The sequence below is a fragment of the Lates calcarifer genome, linkage group LG17, assembly GCF_001640805.2.
Source record: "Lates calcarifer isolate ASB-BC8 linkage group LG17, TLL_Latcal_v3, whole genome shotgun sequence".
Taxonomy (NCBI): Eukaryota; Metazoa; Chordata; class Actinopteri; family Centropomidae; genus Lates; species Lates calcarifer.
In genome coordinates, this window is record NC_066849.1 from 22,716,918 (window position 1) to 22,741,083 (window position 24,166).

General features: G+C 40.3%; 1 protein-coding gene across 1 annotated transcript in view; it reads left to right on the forward strand.

The window, feature by feature from the left end:
• The window catches only part of LOC108876646 (contactin-associated protein-like 4), an 89,921-nt gene that overhangs the window by 16,931 nt on the left and 48,824 nt on the right, over positions 1-24,166 (forward strand). Inside the window, exons 3-5 of the mRNA XM_018666291.2 lie at positions 13,045-13,238; positions 17,156-17,303; positions 18,610-18,813. Of these exons, the coding sequence (XP_018521807.1) occupies positions 13,045-13,238; positions 17,156-17,303; positions 18,610-18,813 (546 nt within the window). The remainder of the gene's footprint in view (positions 1-13,044; positions 13,239-17,155; positions 17,304-18,609; positions 18,814-24,166) is intronic.

The window sequence follows — 24,166 nt, forward strand, 5'->3', positions numbered from 1 at the left end:
GATTTCTACATTTTTACAGAACATAGTTGCTTACTAAGAGCAGAGAAACAGGGGGTCTGGGATTTCTTTCTCTGTATGAACAATTTGGCTAATTTTTATTTTTATCTTTTTAACTCTGAGACAAATTGAAGATAATCCAGCAGAATATTGTTTTCTGAGTGAGTCTGATTGTGAAGGCTGTTTCTTTCCCCCGTAAACACATCCCAACACATTGTAGGAAATTAATATGAGAGAGAAAGTGTTGCTCTCATTTCTTGGCTCTGTAGGCACTGCTGAAATATAAAGGCAGTCACCCAGCTGGACCAGTTCCTGCAGACTATAGTATATAGCAGCATATGGTGTGTCTTTGTGCAGTGTATTAATTTAGTCGGGGCAGGTTCAGGATAAATCTAAAATTTTTCTTTGGGGCCAGGAAGCATTTGTAATATATGTCAAATACATATGTTATGCTGGAGATATACATACATCCTTTTGTTTTGCCACTGATTTTTTGAGCTTGTATATATCTCAGGATTCTGGATCAGTGACTCTTGTTCGCCTGCTGTTCAACTGGTGTTCACCAGGAGAAGCCATCACTGACTCCCTGTCACTGGTGAACAGGGGCAGGGAAAAATAAAACTAAAGAGCAGTGCTAGTTGAAGTGTCGTGTCCATCACAAGCTATAACAGACTCAAACATTTTTTATTAGAGGCCAAGTGGCCAGCTGGGATGTTGAGGTTACAAAACTCCCACATGCCTCCTTGGCCCTCGCTACTCCCAGTTTGTCCCATCTTGGCTGGTCAGCCTGTATGGGAGCTGGCACTGACAGGACTGTTCACACATGGTGGTGAGTTAATCCCATTTAGGCATCACGGTGCTGCCTCCACTTCCAGTGTTGCGCCTGTCTGTGTACGTACCACTGCATGGCTGCACACTGAATGGGGCCAACAGCAATGGGAGGAAGCAATGGCCCTGCACTGGTGCAAAGTGGACAATTAATTAAGTTGGGAAATGCCCTGGTGCAGAGAGTCGGTCCTCCCCTCATCCTGTTAAAGTCCAAAAAAAGATTAGGGAGAGGTCAGAGATAGGGGCCTTGATACACAGCTCAGCAGGGGCCCTCTAAAAGAAGACTCAAGCTGACAGCAACAGACTTCATTATGTTGAGGAATTTTTTTGTCACCGGCATAGGAGGGAGGACATCATTGATGTCAGTTACACTGCTGGAGAGACCAGCAGAAGTAAGTAGAATAAGTAGAATACCAAAGCTGCCATCAGACGGCATTCTGGGCCACCAAGCCAATAGAAGATAATGATGGATGAATGATCTCATTCAAATTTCACCAGAGTTTATGGTGCAGAAAATCTGAGCATGGTGTTTTAAAAACTCAGTTCATAAAAAAAGTAGGAGCAGTTCAATGGCCTCTTTCCTGGACTCAAATCCTCATTGTCTGCAGTTTTATTTATTTTATTGTTAATTCAAGAAATGTCAAAATTACATTACCTGATATTGCTTCTTGTTCACATCAATATATGGCACCTGAGGGAAAGTGATACACAGGCAGAAAGAAGCATTTACTATCCATTAGTTGTTAGTTTGCACACTCACTCCTTCTTATTCTTGCCTTAACTATGTCAATCCTTAAAATATAAAATAATGAGGCCAGTCGTGCTAAAAACCTCCTGCACAGTGGCAAACTGATTTTCATGCACAAAAAGGCACAGCATGTGAACACGTAATAGATTAGCAGCAGATGCTCATCAGTGCTACCTTCAGTATTTGTATGGTGGGCCTAAGACAGGGGGAATATATTTATAATGTATAAGTAGGCAAATCAGGAAGAAATAATAGAAAAATGGAGAATCTATGATCATGTTGTCAAAGTACAGACAATGAAAATACTTAGACTGATTGCATAAAACCAATGCCAAATTTATTCTTCTTTGTCTGTAGCTCTGATAAAAGCCAAAAAAGAAAAAAAGAGGTGTTAATATCCTATAAAATGCACAAGACTACTATTTTCTTAATCATATTGCTTCAGCTTCTATATATTTTTATTATCTACTCTATTGATCTACTCTTGACAGCATAAGAGACCTCTGCAGCTCTCTTAAATTTTAGTCAAAAAAGTTTGCTGAATAGTTTTTATTCCTGAGTTTGTGAGTTGGAATAAAAGTGAAGATTTTTTTAGTTTCATCTTTCAGTTGAGTCGAAAATGATATTTTTTAGCAGTTTGATAAATATGAGTTCTGGTGTGGGAATAAGCTAGATGACATCCAGGACTGTAACAATGGAAATAGTCATTGTGATGCTGTTGTTATGGGCAAAACCTGCCAGTCCACACACTCTGACTTGTCACATACTTGCTGTGTGTGTGTGCCAGTGCACTTGAAAAGCTTGGAGTGAGTCTCTGCATCTGGTGATCCATTATCCAACTGAGACAGTCAACAAGCTCATCTTTGACTTTGTTGTTGCTGTTATGCAGTAAAGTAAGGGGCATTCCCCACAAGGCTGATTGGGCCCATCCCTAGTTATCTGCATGTTTATGTGCTAATTTCCACATGCCGATATATGTTGTAGAGATGAGTGGCTGAAATCTGTAATTGCTTGTGTGAATTTGTTTGCTGTGTTTCACACAACTCATGTACAGATCTCAGTGAAGCTTGATGGCACAGAATCTGACACTATGCTGTTGGGATATGAATGCCTTTTTTACAAAGCTGGGTGGTCCACTGCCCTTATTTCTGCCCCCCAATCAGCCCCTTGTATGTTCTCATATCTCCAAAACCTTTTACTTTACTTCCCTCCAGTATGACCTTTACTCTGTCTTTTCATAATTTATTACCGCTTGGTTGTACCCTGTCCTGCCACTGTCTTGTTGTACTTGTACTGTTGTAATTTTAACTCAGCCCCTTTTGGGCTGCCAAGAAAACATTGAGATAACTTCATTCAATCTTATAGCCAAATGTTAATGAGAGCATTTAACATTTATAGGCAAATGTTAATGGCAGTATTTAACATCTAAACGGTCTCTGTTTTTCAGTGGGCCATACTGATAATTGCACATTAGAAGCACTGTAATTATGCTGAAATAGTTTTCGAACACTTCATCAGTTCCTAGTAATCATTTTCTGGAGAATAGAGGGGGATTTAAACATTTCAACCTACAGCACAGGGCTGTAGGTTGAAATTACGTGGAGGGAAGCATAGAATCAGGTATTGATCATTGTGTGATGTTGATGTGCCACCTCTGCCTCTCCAGGAGTCCATTTATTGCTGCTCTTAAAAACCTTATCGGGTTAAATTCCACAGCTCCTCTACTCAAATCCTCTTAATCTGAGGTAGTCAGTCACTTTCATAAATCTAATTATAAGGGTAAATATTCTCTAATGCCTTAACAAAATGCAGCTAAAAGCTTCTCACCTTAGCTCTCTCTCTATTGCCTCTACATCTCTCACTCAGTTTACTGAAAATAGCCTGAATCGTTAATCCATGACAGCTCCTTAAGAAACACAGAGATTTTTATGCTGTGACTACCCAACCTATTTACTGGTATCACTAAACTGTCGTCCAGGTATCTACTTCAACTATGTTCAGTCAAATCAATGAAATAGATGATAATTAACATAAACATTTAGATAACAAGAAAAAAATTAATAACAAGTTAAAAGCAGAATAAGACAGTTTTCCATAAGAGCCAGTTGCCTGCATTTTTAGCTGACTTCTTTATTACTGTCTAACCCTTTAACCAGATGAAGGATTTTATTTTAGCAGAGAACCAAACTGAGCAAACAGCCCATCTCGCAGTGCCTTCCTTTGCTTAAGAGTGTCGCTGAGAAACAATGAGTTTTAATGTGAAACTGCTTTATTCAGTGTTTTTATCAATTTTAATCACCTGGCCTGTTTGTTTTGGAGAGGAAGTGACCTCTGCCGGTATAAACCTCCTGAACTATGAACACTGAAGGAATCATAATCCTAAATAAAACATAATGAGTTGTATGGCTACTTTTTTTTTTACCCAGCTGGACGCTGTCTACACTAGTGAAAAACCCTGCGAATAAGTGGAAACTGTCCTCTCCAGAAAAATGACAGCACTGGTCTTTTGCTGTACTGTCCTTTTTGAGTAAATAGCAGAAGTACTTTGATATATTACCATAGAACTTGAGCTGTTTTCTGTTTTCAAATTCAATAAGTTTGTTCATTTACCGCCAGAAATGCAGATGTAATAAGGCACCTTGCTTACTTTTGCTTTACATCTTTAGGTTGTTTTCTGAGTAATTGTTTTTACAGAGGTCACATGGTTCTTTTAGAAGACATAAGTGCTCTATTCACCTATTTTATTGTTGATGACTTGTGACTTTGGCGTCGTCACATTTAAAAAAGAAACAAAACAAAACACTGTTGATTCCTCTGCCAACTTCATTGATTTGTTCTCTTTTATAAACTCCCTGTTAGTCTGAGTCTCATTACTTAGCAATCCTGTTACTTGATCTTCCACTTGCCTACCACATTTTGTTGAAATTCCCCAAAGCCAGCGTCTCCAGGGACCAGTCCTAATTTTGCTCTGATGCAGTTGGCTAAGGATGCCTAAAACAGGTTTCACTGCTGTATATAACTGTTTTTTTTAGGTCTTTAGATTGGACAAATCTGATCAAAACCCTTTCAAATTCCCACAAACCCACACAGACGCATTTACAAATCTTGACCTGGTAGTACTGTCAGCCTCTAGGCTTGGCTGTCTGTGTCTTACCGTCTCTCTTTGCTGAGTTTGGGTGATTTTTCCTTCTGTAATGGCTTACATCCTCGGCTCATATCGTTTCCCCCATCTGTCCTGTTTGTGTCTTCCTGTTCCCCTTGTATCTTCACCTTCCCTTCACCTGGCACTGTGTAGAACAGTAGTGCATCACAGCTAACAAAACTGTGGATTTATTTGGTGCACACATCTGCTCCTTTTAGTGAAGCTATTGCCCCGACAAGAGCTGTGTCAGCTCCTGTTTCCCAGTCGACACTAACACGGTGAAGACTGCAAGTATAAGAGAACAGATAGAAATTATCTGCTGGATGTTGTGTTCCTTTACTGTCTCATTAAGGAAAACAAACACTAAAGTTAATTCTTTGTGTGTTGCTCAGTGTTGTGGGTGTAGTGTTACAGAAGCTGGCTGATAACTTGGATTGCAGCAGGTATTTGTGTATAAAAACCTGCCTAAATTCTTAGTGACCTCTAGCTACCATTGCACCATTAAATGTATAAAATGTCTTAGCATTTAAAGATTTTATAGTGATGTTACTGGAAAATTTACAGTGGTCCAATCAAAAGAGATCAGCTATGCAAACAGGTGAATGAGACATATATTGTAAAGCACCATCTCATAGTTTCCCAGCTGGACCATTGATGTATGAGTCTATGTGTGTGATAGAAGAGCTCTGTTTGAATAGCTGAATGTGACTGTAGTATAAAGTTGTTAAGACTAGAAAAGTGCTATATAAATGTAGTTTATTTACCACCAACACTTAAGTTATAACTTAACAGGCGTAAATTAGTGTAAATTTTCATTTACATCATGTACAAAATAGATGCATTCACAGCAAAGTACTTGAATGTATTCAGCCAAAAAATAAAAAATATTATATATAAAATATTTAACCCCCATTTGGAGAACAGGACATGAAAGCTAATGTGGAATATATCTGGTACTTCCTTACTTTGTAGCATATAAAACTCTGCAAATGGGTTAACCTCTGGAACTTGAGGCTGTTTTTGCTTGTCCTTTACACCCTATTTTATTATCACATTATCATTACATATATATGAGGAGAGGTAGGCCGCTCATCACACATGTGACTTCAAGGGTTGAAAGGAGAATCTTATGAGATTTTGTTGTGTTCAGCGCAGATAGATTATGAAGTGATATGCCGATAAACATTTAAACTAATCTCGGTGGCGTAAAGACGTCTCCTCAGTAGGTTCCACCAGTGCAGGTTCTTATTTTGATTTAAAATGCTGTCAGGCACTGGGGTGGTGCTCTTGTTCAGAGCAAATCAAGGACACTTGTAAAATACTTGTGGTTTTCTGATGGGCACGAACTGGCTGCTGTGGGAACTGATCTCTGAGTGTCTGTTCCATCTGCCACCCCTGCCGCCATAAAAAAGTCATAATCCAGCCCTGACACCACACATACTTGGCCTCTATCCTAACACTGAGCCAGGAGGAAGCATCCAAAATAACATTCCCTTTGATGCTTTCATGCTAGCCCAAATAAATCCATGTATGATTAGTGGCAATGACACATATATACTTATTTGGAGGAATGCACTCTTTTTTTTTGGGGGGGGGGGGGGGTGTTGTTGGAAAAATGAGAACATGGACACTCACTACTGTGTGTCCTCAGTTGATTAGCACACGATTGACCTTTTTTCAGAGAAACAGTTTGCTTTTTAATGGCCTCTGGATGAATACATTTCAATAATAAAAGATTCTGCAATCAATACCGTGATTTAGCCAGGTTTATTTTAAAATCTGTTTCTTTTGAGCAACCATGCAGCGTCCTAATCAAATGTGCATTGATTTTAGCTGCACAGTCTCTGTGAACCCTGTATTTAGTGAGACCTTTTCAAATCAGGCCTATAATTCTTTTTTATTTTTAGGGCTCAGGGTTGAGCTTGATTGTGTTTTTCATACAAACTGTATGAGTGTCTGTAGCAATGATCAAAAAAAGTACTGAAAGTTGGAATGTTTTTTGGATTCATACTTCACTCATTTCACTTATTCATTTATCAGATAGTTTCTTGTTTAATTAAACTTCCTGCCAAGTTTAGACTATTGAGGAAAATCAAAGGCTTATGTTCGTGTTCATATAAAACTCAAGTTTTGTTGTGCTCCTTTGTGTTAGATGAGGAAAAAAGTGTCTTTAGACAAACTGTTTCTTAAAAGAAAAAAGACTATTGCTACCAGAACTTAAATATTTTATCTGCAGTAGTATAAAGAAATTTCAAATAATAATTTTATACATCATTTCATAAATCTGCTAGACAAGCCAAATGTCATCGCGTTGTTATTACAGATAACCGATCTATTTCCTAACCACCTATTATGTTCCTGGACCATATTGGCATCTGACTTGCACTTTTAAATCAACACAATAACTTTTATGCAAATTTTGCAGTGTATTTCTGCTCTTGGAAAACATAAAGCCAGAGCCATATTTCCTGTACATTAACCTCTCTTTGTACAATTACATAAAAGCTATCAAATTAGAATGTTTTACTTTGCATATTTTTATATTCTATGTCGAATATTTATCTACAAGCTCAGTTTTGTACTGTTCCCCTATAGGAGAGGAGCTGGAGGAGGCAGTGTCATTTACATGGAGGCTCTGCTTTATTATTTCTCATCGTCAGAATAAACAGATCAGCTCCAAAGGAGGTGGCAAAGAGGTGGCAGCGGTTCCACAGGCAGCAGTTGCCTGTTACTTGCAAAATGTATTTAGCAAAACAAATTGGTGCTATAGGGATTCCTGAGCTGATGTGTACTGTTTGTCAGTGAACAGCTCTAAAGCAGCTTGTTCAATGGTTTTATTCCAAATGTGGGAAGAAGCATTATTCACACACACACACACACACACACACACACTCTTCCTCTGGAGTGATGACCTCCCAGCCCATTTCTGCAACCTCGGTCCGCCGCTGTTTCTCTAGGTGTGTTTGGTCGGTCGGTCTTCTGATGTGGTTGACCCCAAAAGTCACGGTCTCCTGATTAGTTAATTCATTGTTGTAATGTGCTAATCTGAATGTCCAGCAGAGCAGTGTTGCGATGCTCCTGACCTGTCTTTAACCTCAATTACCCTCCTGAGTGGGGAAGAAGACAGTTAGGGAGAGAAAACAAGCAGATTTAGCAGATCAGAGCTGACAGTTGTGCATGACAGAAACTATTGTTTTGGTGATCAAACAAGTACTGTGTGACTAACATGGTGGACTAACACTGCATTTTTCTGCACAGATTTCCATGTTTACTCTCTCTTCTCATGTCTTGGGCTCTTTCCTCTCCAGTTCTTGATGAGCGAAGGTATCTACCTCCCTGTCTTCGTTTCTCTCCTCCTCTCTCTCTCTAATTCCTCCTCTGCCATCCAGGACATGTCAGTTTATTTGCCTCTCTCAGTCAATCCTCTTCTTCTCCACTTCTTTTCCTCTGAAATCCGGCTGTAATGAGTAAAGGTCAGTGTGTCTGCTCTCTCCTGTTGTGCTGTTTGTGCTCGTGCGCTGTGTTACCGAGGTACTTACTAGCTCTGGCCTTTAGCTGCTGCCCTAACGAGCAGGAAGCGCAGCACTGCAACAGCTGGTGGAGGAAAAACACCAGAGTGAGAGGAAAGAAGATGACCTCTGACACTGTTAATTCAACCCAAAGGATTCCACATCTCTCTCCTACCCATGAACCTGATTTTAATCGAAGGCACAGAAACAAAATATCACCACAAGTTTTTAGTTAAATCATAATACTTCACTGTAATACACAGAGAGAAATTAATGTTAGAATAAAAGTCACAATAATAAGAAAAATGACATGATACAGTTTGGGAAAAACTGTTTTCTCTCCCAAAGACACCTGAATCAAGTCCTAGAAGCTCTTTTTACATGAGCATAATACAATAATCCTAGCATCTATTAGATTTTAAATATATTCCTCAAATGATTTCATTTCTAAACATCCTGTTTCACTTAGAGCATGTGAAACAACCAAAATGAAATTTCCAAGGGGTTTGGGTATAACTTGATGCATGTTTATTAATGCATAATGAGCATAAACGTTTCGGTCCGATGAGTTACAGAAATAATAAAACTGAAATTCTATACACTCCCCTGTGACTGAAATGCTTATTAAACACCAGAAAACAATGTTGGATGGATGGAAAATGGAAAGACTTTGCTATTCTTTGATCATTGCTGTGAGTTGTGTAACAGCTCATTAGACCAAAGTTTGGACTCAGAAGCATGATTCACGATGGTAAAGGTTTGGCAACAGGTAGGCAATCAAAATGGCCAAATGAGTTAAAACAAGCAAAAGTCCAAAAATACAGGTGAGGTTGAAAAAACCTCAGGCAGGCGGGAAACAGGAAAATAAATACAAACACTATGGTTAGGATCATTATCGAGAAAAGAGTAGGTGCAAACGGCCTGTGTACTCGTGGGATAATGAGTGGGATTCAGGTGTGCAGGTTGGTGTGGGAATGAACTGGCTGTGATGACAGGTGAGTTAGTAATGACCAGACAATTTCTCAGGTATAACAGGCGCCCTTTGTTTTAACAGTAGTACATTATATTCGCACACTCTCATTGCAACAAGCCTGTGGTTTCTTATAAATCTCAGTGAACACTGCCTTCTTCTTTTTGATTCCTTGGAGCATAAAATCTGTGTGAAATCAGTTTTAACTCCAACCAGAAACATTCTGTCTCCTACATGGTGGCTGTTTCAGGATATCTCAGAGTGATTCAGCCATGTTTTTCAGACGCTTGTGTGAAGCACATCTGATGGAACAGATACGCATCTGTTTTAATTAATACAGCTGTCTGCACAGGACGCAGCAAAAAGAACATTTCTTCCATTTTACCCACATGAAACTTAACTGTCATATATAACAAAGAAAAGCAGTAAATCCTCACATTTGAGAAGCTGAAACCAATGAGTACTTGGCAATATTTGCTTGAGAAGTAACTGAAATGATTAATTGATTATCAAGATAGTTGCAGATTCATTTTGTGTTGATTTGAATAAATGGAGTTTTTCTGACTGGGTCATATAATGAAACTGAGCCACTGTTAAAGGTATGAGACAGTGTTACACCTGTGCTCTCCCTGCTGCATCGCATGAAAATGTCTGGGTGATATTTCACTCAGGACTAAAACCCACCAATGTTGCCAACTGTGGTCCTATACACCGCTACATGTGTCCAGCAGCACCTCGATGTGAAACAATGCAGATGGGGATCACAGCAGGCTCTGTTACCACTGCAGCAGTCATTTGCTGTTTCAGTAGAAAGTGGCTTTATAATAGATGTGATGAGATGAGGGAATGTGTCCACTTTGGCTGTGTGTCTGAAGTGTTGTGGTATTGATTTGTATTGGCCTGCTGTCAGCATGACATCACCTTGGCAACACAATCTCGAGTGCTCTTTAGGCTGGCTGTTTTATTGCGTGTGTGTGTGTGTGTGTGTGTGTGTGTGTGTCTGCTCTGTGGGGAAGAAATCCCTCCATCTGCTGTTCAGGCACCATGGATTTGCTTTGGCCTGACTCAGCACTTTTTCCTAAACATGCGTATACACACACACACACACACACACACACACACACACACACACACACACACACACACACACACACACACACTCCCTTCTCAGTATTCAAAGTGTCGTTATCTTGTAGCAGCCTTTTCCATCACCCCCAATGTTTCTTCATAATCAGGTTCTGCCATAGCTCTCACTGCTCTCTTTCTCTTTTTCTCTCTCTCACTCAATCACTCACACACACACACACACACACACACACGCAAACACACACTTCTTTGAGTAGGGCATGCCGGCAGCATCCAAAGTAGAAATGAAATTGCAGCTGGATGAGTTTTGGCAGTGTCTTTGCAAAGGTTATTGTATTAAAGTCTGTCTCTCAGTCCCTTCGTCCCTCTGTCGTCTCTCCTGTTGCATCACGTAAACCACACACGTCTTTTCTTGATGTTCCCTCCTACTTGCTCCTCCACTCACCTTCTCCAGCCCACAACCTGACGCTCCATCAGGTTCAGTATTCCCAAATAAAAACCCATATAAAACCCATCCTATGAACGGAGCATCTGATATGTCACAGGACAGAGTTCAGACTGTGTAAAGTCTGGGCTGTTGGTCTTCCTCTCTTGTTTCCTGTGTACATCAGGACTTCTCAGTGAGGTTAATTCAAAACCGAGACCTTTCTTTGTTCAAATCAAGCTTTTCTGTTAACTTGCTCGGCTCTTTGCTGAGTCGACAGTTTTAAATACCATGGACATTTAGTTCAGTCTTTAAAAAGATGACTGTGCCAAGAGATTAAACTTGAAACTTGAGCCTTGGACATTAGCTGGTCATATGCAAGATAATTAACTGCTGCTTATTCTTATTTTTTAGATTAAAGATGAATCTAGGAATTTATCAGTGTTTATTTTAAAAGTGAGTAAAAAATTATTTGTGGAAATCAGATTTTAAAATAGTTTTTTCAACATTAACACCACCTTCTCTCCCTCCGTCTTCCATTACACAAATCACCACCTTCTTTCCCTTTGCACCTTTAATAGACTCTGGTGGATTATCAATATGTCGTCTGCACCTTTTCCCAGTTTTCCCTCTCACTTTCTGTTAACATAAGCATATTTTCATTCATGCTCGTTACAAGAGGCCTGTGTCTGCTGTACACAGGAGCAGAAAACACAGAGGTTTGATCCCTGTGGATATAAAATCCTTGGGAAATCACTGGAAACCAATCTACTCCTTTAGAAGAAAAAAATATGTTGAAAAGTCTAATCAGTCTTATTACCATTAACAACGTCTGAAATGTTTCAGCTACATTTACTACAGTTTTACTATCACTGAAGTGTCTCCTGTGCAACTGTCTGAAGTGCAGCAGCTATGCACTTTTGCCTTTTTCTTTTTTTGTATTTACTTTCTGATATATTTTATATGATACCACCAGTGACAAACTGCCCATAAATACGATGGATTCCATCCTTGATCATTTGATGATCCTTAAAATATTTCATGTGAGTAGTTGTGTCGTGTCAGCCGATGGAACGTAAAACTTTTAAACCTCGTCACAGGATGAATGAAAAGGTTAGGGTTTACAAGTAAAGCAAGAACTTTCTCAGCTGGTCCAATTCACTGCCTGGCATCTCAGTAGTTTATACTGTAAATCATTTTTGAATAATGTCTGCAAATTAATGCCATTCATACATTTTGAAGAAATTATTTTAATACATGACATAGTAAAATCCATTCATTTTCACCTTGACTTATTTTTTCTTTTTTTTCCTTTTCTTTTCTTTTTTCTGCCATTGCAGTGACAGACATGACACAGTGTTGATGGGACTTACTTTTTTTTAGACTACAATATGAACACAGTTTTAGTTAATCTCATACACCCCTGTATGTCCTCTCCAGCTGCTGCAACAGCTGTTGCCGAGACACAAAGGGAGCACGTTAACCCAAAAAAACATGAGAGGGATGTCAGCTCTGCAAATCACTGTAGGAAAGACAAACACTCAGTAAATTAGGTCGTATCAGTGTGGTAGTACTGACTGAACAGGCTGATTTCAATCTTAGCGTCACCTTAGTCACCTTGGTGATTGGTCCCCTTAAAAAAAAAAAGTCTGGACAGAGCACATCTTGAAACTTAGCTGTGGAGTCATCAAATAACTTTAAATACCATCCACAGTTTAATGACACTTATGTAATCCCACTTAATGTCTTTGATTATGAGGATTTATTATTTACCATCATGAAACCCGGGGAAGTGGTTGACATATTGCAGGGGTTTAAATCTGTGGGCATATAAGCAGACTTGGATCAAAGCCAGAATGGGGATAAACTATATTTACACGGCATTTTGTAACATTTCAACTTAAAGAATGTGCTGACTGTTCGTAACTGTAGACTCAGGGCATTAACTAATATACCTTGTTGTTTGTATTCTTGGCATCAGCAGACTCCTCACCACTAATCTGTGGACATTACTCAGACATATAAACAAGTAGTTTGCATTCATGTCCAAACTGTGACATTTATTATTGGCTGCGCTTTAAAATCTGCTGCACGGAGCAACTACTCCAGACTATAAATTCACAGTTTTAAAGTTTAATTTCAGGTAGATTAAAATATAATGAATCACATTTCACTCCTACAATTTGTCTCTCGATCCTCGCTCGCTCTGCTGTCACCTCTGCCAGCCTCCGAATCAGCCCCCTCACTCAGACACCCACCCACACACTCATACTCACACTGGGGCGTGAAGTGGTGATTCTCATTACTAAAACACACTTTTTGTCTCTGTTCTCTCTACAGGAGCTGGAGGTTGGTCTCCTTTTGTCTCAGACAGATACCAGTGGTTGGAGGTGGACTTGGGGAGGCGGACCCAAATCACAGCTGTTGCCACACAGGGACGATACGGCAGCTCTGATTGGCTGACGGCCTACCTGTTGATGTTCAGCGACACGGGACACAACTGGAGACAACACCGGCAGGAGGACAGCTTCGGGGTAACTCTCCTTCAGTAATCAGTAACCAAAACAGTACCAATGACTGAAAATTGATCACATGATGGAGTATGATTGATGATTGATTGATGAGATGGTTCAAAATTATTGGAAAGCTTAAAACGGCTCTTATCTACATGTTACTTGACATGAAGAAAAAAGGTGGAACTACTACAGTGCAACACCTGGACAATTAACAGAGCATCAGGGGTTTCCAGGTTTCATACTCATGTATGGGTTGTGAAGGGAGGAAATTGCAAATTTAGTGGAACATGGTGCAGCATCAATGGAAAAGTAATGCCTGCATACTGACTACAAACAACAAATTTCTTTAAACTAGTGCAGTGCCCCTCCAGAATATGCTTGTTGGTAGCGGCTGTTTGCTGTGTGTGTGGTCAGTCTGTCTTATTTGTTTCAGCTGGAGTTGGCTGCTTTGCTTCACTCTGATAGTGTCTTGGTGACGGCATATAAAGTCCCGGCATGTGCGCTGTAAATTGTCCGGGTGCTGCACTGCCTGGCAGTTCTGCCTTTTTTCTTCAATGTCAAGTAATCTATAGTTAAGAAATATTTGAAGCTTTCTTGAGAACCGCTCATCCAAAATAGTTTATGCTGCATTTCCTTGAGTCTGTAGCAAAACACCCAAGAAGTTTTAAGTCGATTGGTTGAAAAGACATACAGTAACAAATCCCTCTATTTATAGTTAGATAAACAACCCTTTATCTAACAATCTGATTTCATTTTAACCCAGTGAAAATACAACTGGGATAGAAATGTCTCTTTAAATGAATTTGTGGTTTTAAAGTCTGTCACAGGTATTGTGAGGTAAAATGTTTCAGAAGACTTGTAATCAATAACTTATGAAACAGTAGGAATAAACACATGTTGGTCTGCAATAGCGGCGAGTAGTCTGATTCACAGTGGTAAGTTTGTATTTTGATACAAAATAATTCCTGCTGCTGTGCTATGAAGACCAACTTGCAGAAACACAATTTTGTTTCCTTTTTTATTTTTGTGTTGATTGAATTATTGTCGCCCAGTCGTGCAACTGCCACTTTACCTGTCAGTGTTTGGGCTGTCCTTCAACGTAGCACAAAGGAGAGTTTTCACAATAGTCCCCATGGTGAAAATGTGACTTGGACAATAATGAAACAAGATTGACACAAAAATAAAGATGGAAGAATTTCCTCTGTGATGGATTACTTTTATCAAGCAATTTCAAGTCTCTACAAAGTGTTTTGGAAAGGCTGCGAACTGGAATGTTGGATGTCTAATAACTTATACATTTGAAAATTCCCCAAAACTATACACTTTGTGTTTTTATTTAGGTTGAAATATGCACCTTTACATCCGTCTCAGGCAACATATGTATATTTTAAAAGCTATGAATAAAGCTGGGGGCAGAGTGCAGCTCAAAACTCAGTTTGATTGAAGTTAAAATACATTTGGCCTCACTGTCCTAGACATAATTTACATTATCTGTGGGGACTGGTACTGCCTGCAGCGGCAAGCCTGCTCACCAGGAGCCTTTCACTCTTTATTAATAATGGATGGAACAATGAAAGGAACCTGGGCAGGGCTCTGCCGACTGCATGGAGCTGCTGTCAAACAGTTTAACCTCTGCTGACAGGAGGCTGGTGCTGTTGTTAGAAAGACTGCCTGGCGTACAAAAAGTCACAGCTTTGATTCCTGCGGCGGCGAAGGTGTCCATCAACAGTCTCCAAGCAAGTCGCAGAATGAACTCTTGTCAGCTCAGTCGTTGTGAGTCAGTCTTGATAAGAGTGTCAGCTCAGTGCCTAAAATGTAAATGTGAGGGGAGAAGTCTTGCTGAGACATGCACATGGAGATTTAGATATTCTGTAGAGCAGCTGATGTATGAAGTCCTCCAAATGGACTGCGGAGAAACTCCCTCTTTCCTCTGCTTTCCTTCAGTACTGTGGTTGCTTCATGACTCCATGTGTTCCCCAGTGTTTCTTCTTCACCATCCTCTTCACCATTATATTCCAGCATTTTTTAAAATCATTTTTAAACTGTTGCCCGTCTCATGTTTCAGTAAAGAGACAGAAGTGTGCAGAGTGACTGATCACCAACCAGCAAACTACAGTATGTCAGAGTGACAGGAAGCCGTGCAGGCCTCAGTTGATTGAACAACATTAGACATGATTCAGAGGCAGTCAAGCATCTCCTCCCTCCTTTATGGAAGACAGTGCGCCCTTCTTGTTGCAGCAGCAGCCTGGAGAGCAGCTTTTGATTCAGATTTGACAGGATACGATTTTCTCTCAGTGAAGGATACGGACGCTCTGAAGCCTGGGAGTCATCACTAAAAAGAGAGAACAGGGTTGCAGCTTAAAAACTTGTTGATTTTACACTCGGCATGACAGGTGATAAACCCAGATCAGCTCTCAGAGTGTTTTTAAAGCTCCATATATTAGTCAGGCCAGCTTAGAGTGTCTGTTAAGGAGGAGATCTGACTGCAAAACAGCTGTATCAGGCACAGCCTCTCGATGACTTCTTAGCTTATGTGCTCTGTCTTTCTCCGATTGCTCTCCAGCTGCGGAAAGTAACTGAGTACATTTACTTAAGTACTGATCCCAGGTGACGTCGCCTAAGAGTACACCTTGGACAGGTTGCCAGTCTGTCACAGGGCTGACCACTGTCCACTCTTACATTCACGCCAATGGGCAATTTAGAGTCATAACATAGCTGCAATTATATTTAATGATACATGATTAAATACCTGAACAAAGTCTTACAAAAACTTTCATGAACGCTATGTATGAATAATTCAAAAACAGATGGAAAACTGTTAATAAATGTGTTCAAGGCTCATGACCTTGAAAAGTGTAGTTTGGGAAAAAAAAAAAAACAGAGTCCACTTACTTTGAGCTTTGAAGAAAAACCACTGTTGTCTCTGATCCTTTCTCATGCCCTCCTCCTCCTCTCTACCCTTCACTCCCTCACCCTGACTGAAGGCCTGTCAGAGGCTACTCATATGTCAAAAGATGCTCAGGCAAATAAATGAGATGCCGCTCTCCTCAGCCTCCTCAGCAGGAAACGGAGCCATTTGTTGAGCTTAACGCTCCGCTGCCCAGCCGGCTCAGCTCTTCAAAGCACTGAAGACGGCACTGAGATCACAATTATCCCGCACCAGGAAAGCCAATTTCACTCACATAGCCACATCAGTACACACTCAGCAGACACACACACACACATGCATAGGCAATGTTACACACTCTCAAATAGGGGGGACAGCACATGCACACATAACTGCGAATGTAGCTTGTGTTGTTTTTTTTTTTTCTCCTCACAGATGTTAATGCAAGTGTTGCTCTGTGCGTGCTATTTGCCTGTCAACCAGATAATCCCAACAGGATTCCCACAGGCAGCTGATTGGGGAAAATAGAAGCCATTAGTCTTTTAGGAGAGGCTTGGTACGGAGACAGAATAGGTCCCAGAGTTATTGATCACTGGATGGAGGGAGGAGGAGGGAGAGGGAGGGACATTATCAGCAGTTAGGATCAATGGCCTCTGTGAACTCAGAGTCTGAAAATGCAGAGAGACTGTCTCAGGATCACACAGGTTAGTTTTTCTCCACGCTCAGACTGTAAATTTCAACAAGAACCGGTGCATCTCTGACTTTTTTAAAGATCCTACATATTATAGTTTCTGTCAGGAGAAAGTTAAATTATTGTGGCTGTTGGCCTTGAAACTTCAAAAGCGAATACATCCCCTTATTAGACAGCTTCATTATAAGCATCAGAAAACAAAAAACTAGGTCCTATATCCCTGTTTAAGGTACACAAGGGACTAATTACCAGAAATGCTTTGTCCTCAGAGCTGTGCATTGCTGCAGCAACCAGTAAAACACGGATGCTTGGATGTGAAAATGCAGGAAAACTAACACGTAGTTCTGATGTTTCCAGGCTTTTCCAGGTAACAGTAATGCAGACACTGTGGTCCAGTACAAACTGGAGCAGCCTGTTATAGCTCGCTACCTGCGCTTGATCCCTCTTGACTGGAACCCCACTGGGCGGATTGGACTCAGACTGGAAATATATGGATGTCGATATAGTAAGTATTAGTCTTCAAGTTCTTAGGCAGTCTGGGCTCAGGCATAAATATGTTGTATCTCATCATACTCGTAAGAATGTGTGTTGGCTTTTATTATCAGTAGCAGATTTCAGCTCTTGAACAGAATAGTGTATGTGAAATATTACTGCAAACTACACTTTGCAGAATTATTTAGAAATACATGTAATGACTTCAAAAGCATGATCATAGGTACACTATATTATATATAGACTATCCTGGACTGACAGCTGTTCCAGTCCTCAAACCCTTATCAAGCTGAAGTTTACTGGAAGAAAGTCTTGAGTACATAAACTATGTATATAAACTGAATACAAGTGGTCTGGGTAAGTTTTTATACTGTGAATATTATATCACTTTTTAATTAGAGTTTTGAGCTGTGAAGGGAGACACTGCTGATACTGTGAAAACATTTTTTATATTATACAGATTCACACAAATTCTGCTCCCCTGTCAATAAAGTGTGATCACTCACTCTGGTCTTTTTAGAGTCTGCTCTGGTGTTTTAAGTGGTTGTGCATTAGGGGGCCAAAGGTTTTCACACTCACTAGAAAGTATTCACTCAGAGAGAAATAAGCAGAGAAAATCAATACAGCTGAAACTATGAAAATAATGCCATTCACTAGAAAATATGGGCTGTTGTTTTTGAGGTGTGCAGTGACCACACTGTGTATTTATAGTGTTCATTAAGAATGGAAACAGTAGAAACTTACATGACAGATGTTTTAGCATTTAGGCCAGAGTAACAAGTGTTAACTTTTCTGCGCTATAAACATCTAAAGTAAACACTAAGACTGCTCCTGCTGTGCTGTATTTCACTGTAATATCTGTTTCTTTATTTACACAGTGCAGAACTTATCCATAGGAGGACTTGAACAGAGGTTTTTCACTTTAACCCTGTGTGAAGGTCAATACAAACTCAAACCTTCCAACCAAACACTGCAGACCTGCATTATTTTATATAGTTGTGATACTGACATGTGATGTAGGGTGAGATTTCTGTCTAATCTTCAAGCTACTTAATAAAGAAAAAGGGTGAAAATGTGTAAACCAATTCACACAACACACTTGTGATCTATATGAAAAGTGCCCTGAAATAACTTCTGGTGTGATGCGGCACTATATATATATATATATATATATAGTGTAGTTTTCATATTAAACCGTTACACTGTATGTGATTTGAATTAATGAATGTGGTGAAATCACAGTTATTATTGCTGTTATTAAAAAGTGGATCTCTGTTTATGTAATGGAGCTCATACCCCCACTCTGTGTTGTTCTGTAGCTTCCGATGTGGCAAACTTTGATGGCAGCAGCAGTCTTGTCTTCAGGCTGAGCGTTAGGCTGAGCCGGACAGCGACAGAGATGATCTCTATGAAGTTTAAAACCCTGAAGAATTCTGGGACGCTGCTCCACGCAGAGGGACCGAGAGATCACAGCCTCACTCTGGTGCTGGAGAAAGGGCGGCTGCTGCTCTATCACCAACAAGGTACAACATTATTCTTCCAGCATGTAGCTATGATAAAAGCCTGCCGATCCCTGGGGAGGAATCTGAATATTATATATTACAGCAGCACAGAAACAGTCTAAGAGTCAAGAAATAAATGTGTCTAACTGTGTCAGGGCATGTCTGAAAAAGAGACCTGGCTCTCACTGAAATGTTGCTGAAAAGTTATAAAAAATTTGAATGAGAAAAACCCAAATTTAATGGATTTACAGAGATGGCATTTAAAAGGTATGTATAATATATTGTATAAATTATACATGTTACAATATCTCTGACTAAATAACTGTGCAAATGAAAACCAGTGGTGCAACATGGCTACAGCCATGATGTGCGTCCAGGTGAAGCTTCAATGTCTTGAAAATATACTGGTATAATTGGATTATGTTGATTTTTGTGATTCTTGTTTTAGGTTTTGTTACTTTAAGTTTTAAGTTTTTCCAGTTTTCAGTCTTGGCATATACATTATAATAAGGAACTACATGTATTTTACACTTTGGTAGGACAAAAAACAGCAGTAGGCGACCTCCAGAAGACCAGGATTGAAAGCCACTGTAGAGCGGCAGGAACTTAGTTATTTGAATTTAATCACTCAGTGCTATTTTTGGAAGTTCTTTCTGACTGGCAAACTTCGCAGCTCTATCTATCTGTGCGTTCATTGTTCATTCATTGTTCGTTGCTCTGAGTAAATGTCAGCTAAAAGCCTAAACCGTGAAGTGTAATTATGCACTCGCTCAGGCTTCAGAGCCTCCACCATCCCGTCTCTATATAAGGAATTTAATATCCAGCACATTTTTGTCCCCACAACGAAACGGAGGGAGCTTCAAGTCGGTCTCCGTCCATCTGCTGGTTTGCTTATGTGTTTGTCAGAAGTGATTTCTAAGACACCACTGATCCAATTTTGAGAAACTCAGGAGAATTGTGCTTCTTTCTGCTTATGCTGATGAGCTCACTACAGTGTTTGTTTATCCATATGTCCCAAACAATATTTCATATAAAATGACTCAGACTTCAGATGGGGAACTGGTGCACTTCACCATTGCAGGCTTGCAGTTACAGGTCAATATAAGGAAACATACATGTTGTCGACTGACTGCAAAGGAGGGCAGCATCGTACTCTGAGGAAAACATGTTTACTCTCCTTTCTCTGTTTTTCCCAGATTTTATTCCTCACTGTCCCTCAACCAACTGGGTCTCTCTCTCTCTCTCTATATCTCGCCCCGCTTCTCTCTCAGCTTGACTTCCTCTCTCATATTCTGTCTCTTTTAATCTATGATGGATGCTAGCAACATGTGTTAAGGATGAACTTCGTGGAGCACAGTGGGCTAGCACAACAGCATGATCCATGGCCTCTGCCTGCACAGAGTGCAGCACTGTGGAGGCTATGGGAGGAAATGTGTGTGTGTTGGTCTAAATGAGGTTGAACCTGAGGTGTTGTCGAACTGCCAGGCCCTCCTATTATCGCCATATGGCAAACCTCTCATCGACGGTCCCATCTGGCTGCTGGCGTACTCTACTGCACTGCTCAATAACCATTCCTTTCCCTCATTCATTTAGGGCTGAAGTTTTTTTCTGTAATTTTGAAATGATTACATCCCATAATACATCAAAGGATTTTTCCAGGGAGAACAGGTTTTCTTGTCCTGAATGGTGTTATATTACAAATGTAGAACTGTGGATAATTAATCAGAAAATGGAGTTTACGCTAATGTTCTTATTCTTTCACACTGTATTTGTTAGGACATGGTCCTGATTCATGAATGAAGAGGTTTCAGATACCAGGAGCTGCTAATTATCATTTTATTGTAAGACTAGAAGTAATAGGTAAACACTGATGCTGTCTTTAAAGCCAGTAGTACCAGTCAATGTAAGCAGATACAATGTTGCTAAACAGCTGAGGAGCTCCTCTGCTTAGAAAAAGTAGGATTGAAAGACAGTTTACGGATCAAAACCTAATTTAACAGTAGTTCTAGGTTTCCATAAAAGTGCTTCTCCCTCAACGTTTGGCTCTTTTCACCATGTGAAAACGTGGAGAGGTGAGAATGTATGACCATCATTACAGGGCGGACCTGAGTTTATAATTGTGTGCAGTGGGAAGGAAGGTGTTGTTTCCATGATCTGAGGCAAGGGAGCACTTTAGTTTTGGATGTTTACCATGGCCATATATATATATATGTATACAGTATATGCGCTTGATGCTCCACCTGTTGAATGCCGCTACACTCTACACTAATGCATAGCTACATTTACACACTCCTTGATACTTCTTATGTCAGTAGCAATTTTAGCATGAAAACTAGAAAACCACTGCAGGGGTTTGTTGACAGTTGACTCAGTTCTGTTACTATAATAACAGCATTTCAAGGTCTAGGACAAGTATTTAGCTGTGACAGTTGTTTGGTAGCATTTTAATGAAGGAGGGTTAAAGCATCTTTCTTCAGTACAAATTATAGTCTTGAGTTTGTGAACACACAGGCACATAACTGCAGACATTCATGCTGGACTTCTATAAGAATCTGCCACATGCAGACAGTTTGGTATTTTATTTTGGTGGTCTGAGGAATGAGAGCATTATTTTTGTGCAGTATGTTGTAAGGTTGTGGCTGTATGTCCATTCCACCTGTTGAATGTCAAGGTCAGGGTTGATTATTCATCTACAACAGAGATGTATAGTTTTGTAATAATGTTTTGAGAAGCTGTCCTCCATTTATTACTTAGAAAAGTCTTAAATGTGTGACCACAGAGGAACACACATGCTCAGATCCCAGGTTCCTACAGGTGTTTTTCCTAGAAACATTAAGCAGTTTTTTGGTGAAATTCTAAATTTTCTGTATCCAACCCAACCCTCTCTCTCTGCTTCACACTTGTCATAACCTCTCTCTGTCACTCCCTCTCAACAGTCCTACAATAAAAACAGGATATTGTCCAATTCCCTCTAGTCGGGAAGAGGTGGAAGAGTATTAATTCCCTGGTGGTATTGTCTAGTGTCTGTCAGCTGCAGCGAGGTGTTGTCTGCAAAAGCCATCAGTCTGACACCAGCTCCCTGACTGATGCCTGACACATCTCCCTGCTAGACTGAGCTGATAGTCAACAAAGTCCTCAAAGAACTCTGGGTAGCCGGGAACGAAAATAAACACTCCTAGTTGTTGTAACGGAGCAGAGATTAGATAGAGCTATGATAATCCAGCGATACAGCCAACACTGAAAAAAGCAAAGACATGCTCTGCCTCAATCACAGTGCTGTCACCACATGCTTCTTTCTCTGCCTGCCCCCTACCTTTTCTTTGTCTGCCTTTTCTATTTTCTTTTCTTTCCATTGTTATTTATCACAGCTTTTCTCATATGTCGCCCCAATTCTGGCCCTGCTAGGTTTTTTTTTTTTTTTTCAGAGGCGATTATTTGCCTTTTTTCAATTGCATGCACTTTGTCTTTCTCTCTCCTCTCTCACTCCCCCTCTTTCACACAGCCCTCCCTCTCTCACACTCTCCCAGGAGTTTGCAGTCTGCAGACAGTGTAATTTAGATCAATAGTTTGGAGCATCCACCCTGAGCCACAGCATGCTCCTCCACAGGCAGCTGCTGGCTCGAGAGGAGAGGAGAGGAGAGGAGAGGAGAGGAGAGGAGAGAAGAGGAGAGGAGAGAGGAGAGGAGAGGAGAGAAGAGGACTGAACTAAGTGGAGGCAAAGGTAGAACCTGGAGATTTAGATGTATTATCTCCATAACAGAGTGTGAGAGACTCTGTGAGACTCTTCACACTTATCTCTCCCATTTGGAAACCTGATCCCACTGGTCCTGAGTCTCTCTTTAACGGTGATGCATGTTGCATCATGAGGAAAACAAGACAGCTTAGACACGGAGGACCTAAAGATGGTTAATGATGGCTAACACTGAGCATCAGGGATTTGTGTAGCTCATAAACACACAAACATAAAGATCTCAGACAGAGCAGATGTGTTTTTGTTAGTCAGTGAGTAACACCCATTAGCATAAATTAATGAGTGTACGAAAACGGAAAGACAGACAGACCAGTACGCAGGGAGCAAGCAGACAGACAAGCAAACAAACAAATAAATACAACAATGAGACCCTCTCTGTCTGCCTGTAGCTGTCCGAGCAGTTGAAATAAATTGGCTGGCTCATTAAGATTTATGTCCGCTATCCAAAACCATCTCATTTCCTCTCTGCTTTACATTTATCAAAGTGTCAGTTTGCTATAATGTAGCTCACTGCTTCATAATTCAGTTCAATTCTGATCTGTCACAGAGACGCTGTAGTACACAGCAGTAAACGCACTGAGGGCTACTGTGTCCTGCTCCAGTGCGTTCTGAACGAATGATGTTAAGTGTTGCCAACTAAATTAGGATGCCATCAAAGAGGCATGTAGGGCAAGCTGCATATTAAGTGAAAGCCTGTCTTTTGTCTGTATTCTCCACAATAAGGACATGTGATGGTTGGTTGCTGGTTGTCATTTTCCACCATAAAAAACTGAATATTTCAGATTTTACAGCAGCAAAACATCAGCATGATCACAAAGGTTTTCACTAATCGCACCAAGCAACAAAAGCTACAACAAGATCCTCCCCCAGGCATCTGCAGAGTGCTCTTGAAAAGAGATGAATCTCTCTGGACAAAGCCTGCCAGTTGGCAGAGAAAATAGAGGACTATGAATTGTGGTGATTACTGTTGCATTTGCTTGCTCCATTCCACTTAGTCTACAGTGATTTACAGTGAGCCTCCAGGAGTTTCTGTTGTAAACACCCTCATAAGAGTTTCAGTCAGCAGCCTAGCTATTTTCAGAGGAGCCTGAAACAGCAAAGATAGCAAAGGGACTCTTACTGTACTGCACTCTGCTGCTATATAATGGGTTGCTTACTGCTGAGTCCTCCTGTGCAGCAGCACTACAGTTTGTATCTCAAAATGATATAAGTTTCACACATAGTTACATACAGTATAGTCGAAAGGCAAATGTAAATTACTGACCACTTTGTCATCCTCTGAAGACAGAGAGAGAGAGAGAGAGAGAATATACTCTGATAATTTTAAAGTGTAATTTTGGGGCATTTATGGCCTTTTTATTTTTAATAACCATTGGTGACAGAGGGCTGATAGAAAGTAAGGAGGGAGAGGAGAGATGACAAAACAAAAGTCCATGGCCTCTCAAATCAGATGATATAGTGACTGCATTAAACCCGCAGGATATTTAGCTTATGGAAATGTGTACACATAAAACACAAATCAGTGGTAAAACATGAATCTGTGTGTAAGACAGAAGTTGATTTTCTCACTGAATTCTCAAAATACAAAATGTCCCAAATTTACCCACACATTCTCCCCTTCCC